This window comes from Aegilops tauschii, chromosome 3 (genome assembly GCF_002575655.3).
Source record: "Aegilops tauschii subsp. strangulata cultivar AL8/78 chromosome 3, Aet v6.0, whole genome shotgun sequence".
In the NCBI taxonomy this organism is placed as follows: Eukaryota; Viridiplantae; Streptophyta; class Magnoliopsida; order Poales; family Poaceae; genus Aegilops; species Aegilops tauschii.
In genome coordinates this window covers 70714311-70724719 of record NC_053037.3, presented here as the reverse complement: position 1 = coordinate 70724719, position 10409 = coordinate 70714311, and the positions used below count along the sequence as shown (strand labels likewise).

Sequence of the window (10409 nt, the reverse complement as noted above, 5' to 3'; positions counted from 1 at the left end):
TTACTAGAAACAATACGGTTGGTGTTGTGTAAGAAAAGGGTAAATTCCTGGAGACATTTTTTTCGGGTCAATTTTTTGGCTGAAAGTGAAAAATCGACTTCAGATTGAGAGGATTGGGATATTCATCGTCGATTTTCATTTTCAACCAAAATTTGGAACCAAACAAAAGTGTCCAGAAAAAACTGAAAAATTTCTCTAAAATGAACACTAATATGATGATCATTCTGGGAAAGTTTCACTTTTTTTACAAACCACCTAAAAATTACAACGAAAAACCAATTCAACCCCTACTTGGCATGCCCAGTCAGCGTCCAGTCATCATTGACTTCTGTCAAAACCGGTTTACTTGGTCCAAACCCAGACCTGGGTTGTGTTTTTGAACCTTGTGGTAAGTTGAGGGTATTTTGTCCGGTTTCAGAGTTGAGTTGTAATCGAACCGAGTGATTAGTTGGAGGTTAAAATGCGATTTTTTTTGAGGTGATGGGTTGTTGAGCCTTAGTAAAATGGGTTAAGCTCTCCCGTCCAACATAAGTGCTCCTGTTCCATGCTCAATGCTCCGAAAAGTGAGGTAACACACACGTTGTTAGCAGCATGGGCCTCCAATCGTTAATACATAAAGCCCGATAAGCATGACTTGGGTGGTAGGCTAATAGGATCCATGTGTTGACAAAACATAAGTAAACGGGCTTTTGCCTGAGTTTTCAAGGATAAAGGTAGATGGACAACCATTTGATCTCCATCAAAGTCCGCATTAAAACCCTTACACACTAATGGGCGTAAAGAGATAGTACACGCCCTATACTAAATTGGGCTGAAATGTCTGTATGCCTAATCTATGCAGGGTCGGTGCTCTATTTAACAGTACAGGATGTCCCGACATAACTTGTCGAAGTATTTCCCATACAATGGCCCACTACTAGTTTGGGACATATTTCTTTCCCAAATTTTATATTAAAGCAGACGCAATAGGCAATTACTATTCCGTGCTTCAGGCGTCCGTTACTATATAAACTGCAGACGGGGGCACACCCCCCGCTCCACTTTGGGCTGGTCCATTTTCGTTCTTTCTTTTGTTCAACTCCAAAAAAGGTGCTAGCTGGCGATGGGATCGAATTGCCGACCTCATCGTTCGAAGGGAAGTGCAGCAACCACCAGGCCACTCACCCACTTACGAACATCTACTTTGTTTTGTTCTTCAGTTTGGTTTGTTCCTTTTCTTTTTTCTTGTACCTTTTCTGCTTCTTTTTTTCTTTAATACGCGTTCTTTAAAATTTGTGAACTTTTTTTTTCAAGACTGATGAACTTTTTTAAATTAGATGATTTTTTTTTCAAATTAGAGGTTTTTTTAAAAAAATGGATGACTTCTTTTCAAATTTTATGAACCTTTTTTACAATTTGATCAACTTTTTTTCAAGTTTGATGAACTTTTTTTTCAAATGGATGGATCGAGCACTCGCCACATGAGCTGGCCCACGAGCAGGCGGCTGTGAGCGCCAGCTTAGAGAGCTGGTGCCGACAAAAAGAAAAAGAAAGAAAACCACTCCCGCGGAACCTGAATTGGGGTGGCCCAGAGCACATTCTTTGGTACATTTCAATGGCTTGTAATACGCAGAGAAAGCACACTTCGATGGTTTGGATGCAGCACATCATACGGCTGGCGAGCCGACCAAATTTCCCCCAACTCGCTCGGTTGACGCTTGGCAGTCTCCATGTTTTATATATAAAACAGATGTTTTTCATCTAAAAAAAGTAATGGAAACCGTTAACAGATGTTTTTTTTCGCCCAACTCTCTCGATTGCCTAAAAAAATCAATCTAGCGATTAAGCTCAATTTTAGTCTTTATTATGCTCATTTTCCGCAGACGGGTGCACGGCACAACTGCACTGACATCCAGGGCCCGCAGGCCGATTGTAAGCGATGATCTCCCAATAGCGAGTGCCACTGCGCCGCGGCCGCGCGCTTAAGATCAATCACCTCTCTCCATCCGTGGAGCCGATCGAAGCAAGCGAGGCACCCGTGTTCGCTTCGCCGAGGAGAAGCGGAGCGGGAGAGGCGGGCGGGGCGGTCGAGCCGGAGGGGCGTAGCGCGCGGCGGCGGGGGCGGAGATGACGGACGGCCACCTCTTCAACAACATTCTCCTCGGGGGCCGCACCGGCACGGTGAGCGCCTCCCTCCCCCCTCCTCCCTCTTCCTCCCGCGCGCCCCTGCTTCCATACCCTAGGGTTTCGCGAGATTCCGTCGCCGCTGGCAGAGTTCCGAGGAGCCGGAGGTGGCGGCCGAGCGGATGGCCCTGTAGCTTGTTCGTTCTGCTGCGGTGATCGATCGCGGCCGCGCATTGTGCGGATTCTAGGGTTTTCGCGTCGTACGAGGATGCATTTGCGCTCTGTTTTGTTGCGCTGCTAGGCGAGTGCTTGGTAGGAGACGTCTTCCCCTCCGAATTGTTTGGTTTCCTGATCCTGCCCGATCTCTGTCGAGGGTTTTAGGGAAATTTCAGTTCTCTGTCGGCGCTGCTGCTGCTGTAGCGAATTGGGACTTTTAGAACTACCGGGAGTTGGCAGGATTGCTCCCAAACCTGAGACCCTGTTGTGGGATTTGTCGAATTAGGCATGAGCTTCTGATCTGCAAATGATTTAGCATGTCGTGTACTTACTGCAAATTAGAAAGCGTGTTTCACTTTTTTCATGCTTCAGACTTTCAGAGTCGATGTTGGCCATGGCTGCAAATGTTTCTTCTGATGTACAGCGTACTTATCTGAATTATGTACACTTAAGCTTTCTCTGACCCTTGACTTTCAATGCTTGCGCCAGTCATCACTCATCAATGCGTCTTTGATAATCTTCATGTAGAGTTATGTCGTACCACCTTTAGTACTTAATGACTTTGAGGCTGCAAGTTATGACTTCCTTCCTTTACTCTTTGAAGATGTCCACTGGTGTTTATGAATATTATTTGATTAATTATTGTTTCAGTACATTGAGAATCTTGTCATGTTTTATTACTCTTGCTCCTGTACAGAATCTTGGTCAGTTTAAAGTGCACCCTGGAGGGCTCGCATGGAAGAGACAAGGTGGAGGAAAGACAATTGAGATCGACAAAGCTGATTTAACTTCTGTGACATGGATGAAAGTCCCCAGGGCATATCAGCTTGGAGTCAGAATCAAAGATGGCCTGTCCTACACATTTATTGGCTTCCGCGAACAGGTTATTAATTGCCGTATCACTCTTTCCCCCTTTTTTAATAATTGAGTAATGACATGCTAGATCTGATGTGAAGAGGCTGCTAGAAACGCGATAAATGTTTGCGGTATGATCTATGACTATCTGAGCACAATATTAGGAACTGTTTTAGCAGAAAATTTTGATCCTGATGCTCACTACTTTGCTAAACCTACAAGATTAAAAGTAGAACTAACATTTGTAGCACCATCAACACTCATGAAGACATGGGTTTTCCCTTCTTGATTTGCTGTATTGCAGTCATGTTATTGTAACATACATTGTATATGTTTGTATGGCTGAAAATTATGTTCATGATGAACATGTTGGTTTTCCCAAACCAGGTATATGTAACATTAGTAATCTATATTCTGCTATTTGATATGTTTATTGTATGAACTCGCCATATGTTTCTTACCAGACCTGCGGTTGAGACATCCTAGTCTGTATCGTGTGATCCGTATTTGAATCAGGACGAAGTTGCAAACTGGTTGCTATGTTTCTTTGTATCATATATGGTGTAACTGAATTTGTCTCGCAGAATTGATTATCTTCTGTGTGAAGGATACATTATGTGTATGTGAACCTTCAGGAAATATTGAAGGAACAGTTTACGCAATAGCACTTGTGTAATCTATGCAAGATGCTGTCTTAATCATGCTATCACCATGAAAAGTGTCTGGATACTCTATTGAGATGTATCTCACTCAATGGGAGCCTTCCAGTTTTTCACTACTATTCTATAGTGGATTCGCACGTTGTTATTGTTCTCTGGTGGAATTACCATTAGATGCGTCTCAAAATTAGACTAACCATCCAGTTTGCCTTAGACAAGCGGGATCCCCCCCAGAATATTGGCAGTCAACTCTATGAGTATGAACTTGCTAGCAACAATGAGTGCTGAGGTCAGTGTATTCTGCTGATGCAATGTTCATCATGAACTTCCTTTCGCAGGATGTAAGCAGCCTGATCAATTTCATGCAAAAGAATTTGGGCATCTCACCAGATGAAAAGCAGTTATCTGTTGGTGGTCACAACTGGGGAGGGATTGGCATAGTTGGTAAGCTCCTTGACCTTTAATTTCTGTAAATAATATTCAGTTTTAATTATATTTTGAGCCACACTTTCTATTATAGGAAGCATGCTTACCTTTATGGTTGAATCGAAGCAAGCATTTGAAGTTTCTCTAGCAGACGTCTCACAGACCCAGATGCAAGGCAAAACAGATGTTCTCTTGGAGTTCCATGTTGATGATACTACTGGTGCTAATGAGGTTTGTAGCGTATCCACTCACTCTTTCTATCATTTGTTGTTTATGGTATTAGTTAGCACTTATTCCTCATGCGCAAGTTGGAATTTGATTTTGAATTATAATCTCCTGTGGTTGTAGAAAGATTCGCTCATGGATATGAGTTTTCATGTACCCACGTCAAATACTCAATTTCCTGGAAACGAGAATCGTACTTCGGCTCAGGTGACGCGATATGCAACATGAAGCACATTGAAATGTGAAATGCTGACTATTGGAATCTTCTTATTTTGATTTTCCTTTCTGTAGATACTGTGGGAGGCAATACTTGATAGGGCTGATAATGGTTCCGGCTCTTCTGGAGAGGCAGTTGTCACCTTTGAAGGAATAGCTATTCTTACACCAAGGTGGGATATATGGATAATTGATCGTATTGGAAACTCAAGCTGACCTCTTTATGATTATCTTCTCTATGCTTACCTCCCAAAACTAACAGATCTTTGGCAATGCAGAGGACGATACGCTGTTGAGCTTCACCTTCCATTTCTGCGCCTTCAAGGACAAGCTAATGATTTTAAAATCCAATATAGCAGCATTCTTCGCCTCTTTGTTTTGCCAAAGGTTATGTTTGTTCTCTATTTTATGGCGTGCACAGATTTGATGTTGTTCATATTGTTGATGCTAGACATGAAAATAGTTGTCTCGTGCGATTGTGATTTGCAGTCAAACAACCCTCATACAATTGTGGTTGTCACTCTTGATCCGCCAATCCGTAAAGGACAAACGCTATATCCTCACATTGTCATTCAGGTGATGTGCTGCAAATTTTATTTGTGATGTTTGGATGTTATGCTATGTTATGTTTTGGTTACTTGATTGTTTGACTGTTTCTCTTATTCTCTGACAGTTTGAGACGGAAACAGTAGTTCAAAAAAACATGAAATTAAGCAGAGAGTTGCTTGATGAAAAATACAAGGATAGGCTAGTGGAATCTTATCAGGTGAAAGTTTTGTTACTTTGATAAAATATACTCTTTTGCTTTTGTTTGTTCAGTTAAAATGGAATCGCTAATCTGTCTTCTAAGATGAAATCATAAACTATGCATGAGAACTGCTCATGGCAAGTATGTTGTTTTAGTACTAAAAACTCCACCTAGATGTATGCTGAGATAGAAAGAGCTGCTTCAATAATCCGACCTTGAATTGGATTTGAAGCTGAGGCTTAAATTAGTCCAAGCAGGCAACTCTTTTGTTTCGAAAAGAATGTCATTTGAATAACAAATTATATATAAAATTAACACTACATGGTTTTTGGACAGATCATATGGTCATATCTTCCTAATGGTGCTTCCACCAACTACCAAGTTAGATGTAGAGACAAATTTGGTGGGCATGGATGTCACACAATATTAGGTCTCAGTGGGAGGGTTATTTGCACATAATTGCATTACTTTCAATTCAACCTGTACATTTTAATAGAAGGTTCTGTTATAGAGTGATGTTTGATTTTCAAAACTAATTTGCAGTTCTTACTTAACATATTCTCCTTTATTAGCAGTTATGACATATTCTCCTTTATCAGTAGTTATGTTGTTCTGTTAATTACCTGTCATGACAAATTAACTTACACGGAGTGTTCAATCTATCCATAGGGTCTAGTACATGAGGTATTCGTCAAAGTCCTCCGCGGTCTTTCTGGTGCTAAAGTCACAAGGCCGGGTTCTTTCAGAAATTACAAAAATGGATATGCAGTTAAATCATCACTCAAAGCTGAAGATGGACTGTTGTATCCACTTGAAAAGGGTTTCTTCTTTCTGCCAAAGCCCCCTACACTCATTTTAGATGAAGAGGTGTTACTTTTTCCATAAACTATAAACTAATTTTCATCCGTTCATGCATTACTGAAACGGTGTATCATAGTCCAACCATTGGAATTTTAATCACAATGCCCATTTACTACTATACTATTTAATGTAGATTGAGTTTGTTGAATTTGAACGGCATGGTGCTGGTGGCGCCAGTATGTCATCTCAGTATTTTGACCTCCTGGTCAAGCTAAAAAATGACCAAGAGCATCTCTTCAGAAATATTCAGAGGAGTGAATACCGTAACCTCTTCAACTTTATCAAGTACGTGCCTTTCTGTTGGCTTCATCACCCCTCTTGCTAAATTTATACATAAGACTTATGGGTGTTTTTCACTTTCTTCTGGTAAATTTCAAGTGGAAAGGGCTTGAAAGTAATGAACCTTGGAGATGGTCAAGGTACAAGTGGTGTCACAGATGTTCTACAGGACACTGATGATGTTGCTCCTGATCCACATCTAGAGAGAATAAAAAATCAGGCGGGGAGTAGTGAGGACAGTGATGAAGAGGTACATTGCCTTTTTGTTGGCTTGTTCCGTGATGCTGACTTGTGAATCTTATTACTAAGCCATTGAATATACTTGTTCTTTACCATTTCATGTCAGGATGAAGATTTTGTTCTGCATAAGGATGATGGCGGATCTCCTACTGATGATTCTGGTGGTGAGGAATCAGATGCAAGTGAAAGTGGTGGCGAAAAACAGGTTGTTAGATTTCTTATTTTCTGTAGCAAGTCTGAAGTGTGAAGTCAACTCTGCTAATGATCTGTTGGTGTTTATTTTTCTCTCCTAATCTCCAGAAGTCATCCAAAAAGGAAGCCCGTAGTTCAAAGCCACCTGTGAAAAGGAAGCCTAAGGGCAAGGATGGCGAAGGTTCAGGGAAAAGGAAGCCTAAGGGCATGGATGGCGAAGGTTCAGAGAAAAGGAAACCAAAGAAGAAGAAAGATCCTAACGCCCCCAAAAGACCAATGATGCCATTCATGTATTTCTCAATGGCTGAGCGGGCAGTAAGTTACTATGACCAGTTATCCGAAACAGAGCTGCTAACTAGCTACTCTAGTACCTCCGTCCCATAATATAAGAGCGTTTTTGACACCACACTAGTGTAAAAAACGCTCTTATATTATGGGACGGAGCGAGTAATTCATAAATTAATGAGTATACCTGAATAAAACTAGAGCTATTTCGCGTAAAGAATCCTGAACTTCATTCTCGGGATCGGAGATTCTTTTTGTAGTAATTCGGTAGCACAGAAAACTATTTAGTAAAGAAATGCATATCATTGGTCATGAATTTTCGAAGTATTGAAGAAAAGAGGTTGTCCTTCAGTGAGATAGAAGAACTAAAGCTTATTGTCATAATAAATTATGGCACTAGGGGAGGGGACGACAAATGAACCATGTACACGAAGAGTTTAATTTTCAACTGCATTTTCTCAGTTATATGAGGCAGTATATATAGCTTTCTCCTTTTTGGTTAAGCATTATTCCTTGGTGGGTAACTGAATTCTTTCTGGAGCATATATACCTGCTAGTGTGAGATCTTAAACAAAGGCTTATTTGCTGTTTCCTTGGCTCAGGGTGTGAAGGACAGCAATCCAGATTTGGCTCCAACCGATATTGCAAAGAAGCTTGGCGAGATTTGGCAAAAGATGTCAAGTAATATTCTAAACTACTCCTATATGCTCCTTCCATCCTAAAATTCTTATCTTAAATTTGTCTAAATACGGATGTATCAAGTCATGTTTTAGTATTAGGTACATCCATATCTAGTCTAGACAAATCTAAGACAAGAATTTTGGGACGGAGGGAGTACTATTCTCCGTTATGTGCCCTAATGCATTTTCCTCTCGCACGTGTAACATATCAGTTGCGTTCACAAACAAAAGAAAATCCTTGTGCTCATGATTTCCTTGCTTTCCCTGTCATGAGCAGCCGAAGACAAGCAACCTTACATTCTGCAGTCTCAAGCCGACCAGAAGCGGTACGAGAAGGAATCTGCTGCCTACCGCGCTGCTGCCCCAGTGGACGTGGACGCCGGGTCCGGCAATGGCTCTGACTAGAAGACTCACACTTGTGCACTCAGCAGTCCACACGATCGAGGAATCTGTAAATCACCCTAGGGCAGTTTGAACAAGAAGACCGAGCATCTGTAGATCACCATAGTGCAGTTTGAACAAGAAGAACGAGCATCTGTTGATCGTCATAGCGCAGTTTGAAGAAGAACACGCATGCTAACATGAACCTGCATACCGTGAAGGGGCTACTTATGGGTCTTTTCTTTTGAGAGGAAGAGGGAGGTTCTACTTATGTTTTTTTTTTTTTTGAGGCAAGTGAACGCGTTCGGTGATAACCTACCTTTGGTCATGGGCTCAGGGATCTTGTCCACTCGTTGGGTAAACCTCGGGCCAATTATTATAGAATGAAATGAAATAAAACAAATATCCCAAAACATATGCAACTGCCGAAAAGTGAAATAAAACTACCAAAATGTTATCTATCTCACGTTCGCTAGGCCTGTTTTCCGCGCGACGCTCTCTAGACAGTCGGATGACGGGCATGAATCATGACGTAGGGTTTGTCGCCATGTCACCTTTTGGGAACTGTTTGCTCCCTATAAGAACCACATGAACGTGTCTCTAATACCCACCACCCCTCGCCCTGATCGTTTCCTCTTGTTCCCCTATCCATTCCCCAAGAGAGCGGTGAGAAGCAGAGACAATCATGGCGGTATATTGTCACATATCTAAAATATTTGTTTGTAAATAGTTGCATTTAGAAGCATCCATGCATCATGTTTAAATTTCAATTAAATTTGAAATTGGGATGATCAAACCCTAGCAGATAATTAATTCAACCGGGTTCAAATCAAATCTTTTCAATGAACCCAAAATGCCCTTAAAAATGTTCATGATTTATGGAACAAGGTGAAAACATCTAAAAAAAATGGTGCACATTTTTCCAGGACATAATTGGGATATGAATTAGCCCACTAAGTATTTCAATTGGAGCTATAAATGACTACAAATAATTTTATAGTTCCAATAATTCTGAATATTTTTATGTGCCACTGGTTTAATCCATTGAGCTGACATAATAATTTTTAGAAGCAACTAGATTGATTTGGTTTGAAAACCAAATTCAATACAGATTGCAAAATTAGAAAACAGAAAAAAAAAGAGAGAACACACACACACACATGCGCGCGCGCGCACAGAGAGAGAGAGAGAGAGAGAGTTATCTAGCAGCCCAACAGCCAGCCCAACCCACCAGGAGCAAGGGCGTCTTCGACCTCGTGCTAGAAGGCACGAAGGCGTGTGTCCTTCCCTAAAAAAACGAGGGCGTGTGCCCAACACGCGCACGGACGCGCTTGACACCCCCTGCTTCCCCAGAGGCGCCTCAACCCTTCTCTTCTCACCAGCGCGATGCCCAGAAACCCCCGGAGCGCCGGATACATTGTGTGCCCAAGTCCTTAAGACCCGTTATTACCCGAATTGCTCAATTCTAGAGACCACCAAAAAAGATGGGATTTCTTATACATGGAGCAGCATTTTGAAACGCATTGCATTGCTGAAAGAGGGAATTATTTGGCATGTGGGTTCAGGTGAACACATAAAGATTTAGGAAGATCCGTGGATCCCAAGAGGAACAACTAGACGACCAATTTCGCAGTGAAGAAATGCAGTGATCACCCGTGTGTCTAATCTGATCGGCCCGGCAACTAAGAGTTGGGACGAGGAACTGTTACGTGACCTGTTTTATGAAGTGGATGTGAAGGACGCTCTGTCCATTCTTGTGAGAGCAGAGATGGAGGACCAAATTTCCTGGCACTTTGAGCCAAAAAGGCAAATTTTCAGTTAAAGCTGCATATCATAGGGGTGTGGAGTTGCGTGATGAAAGGACGGGACGAGATGCTAGCTCTTCTAATGTCAATGAACAAAGTAACAACTTTGCCAAAGGTTGCCACACCTAAGGTTTGACAAATTTGACCGCGCACGTTATGCTAGGGTTTCAGGAGTCTGGCGACCATGGGGCCCCGCCGCCGCCGCCGCCGCCGTCCGGCTTGGGCCTGCCGGTGGTCG

General features: G+C 41.9%; 1 protein-coding gene across 1 annotated transcript; it reads left to right on the top strand.

The window, feature by feature from the left end:
* The first annotated feature begins 1959 nt into the window (after positions 1-1959).
* LOC109756974 (FACT complex subunit SSRP1-A) lies at positions 1960-8637 on the top strand. The gene is made up of 16 exons (XM_020315806.4): positions 1960-2160; positions 3017-3202; positions 4172-4277; positions 4354-4490; positions 4608-4691; positions 4776-4873; positions 4979-5087; positions 5190-5276; positions 5374-5466; positions 6118-6315; positions 6443-6594; positions 6688-6838; positions 6935-7033; positions 7129-7335; positions 7908-7986; positions 8263-8637. Exons 1-16 carry the CDS (start codon positions 2107-2109, stop codon positions 8388-8390), a joined length of 1968 nt encoding a protein of 655 aa, XP_020171395.1. The 5' UTR covers positions 1960-2106; the 3' UTR covers positions 8391-8637.
* The last annotated feature ends 1772 nt before the right edge of the window (positions 8638-10409 follow it).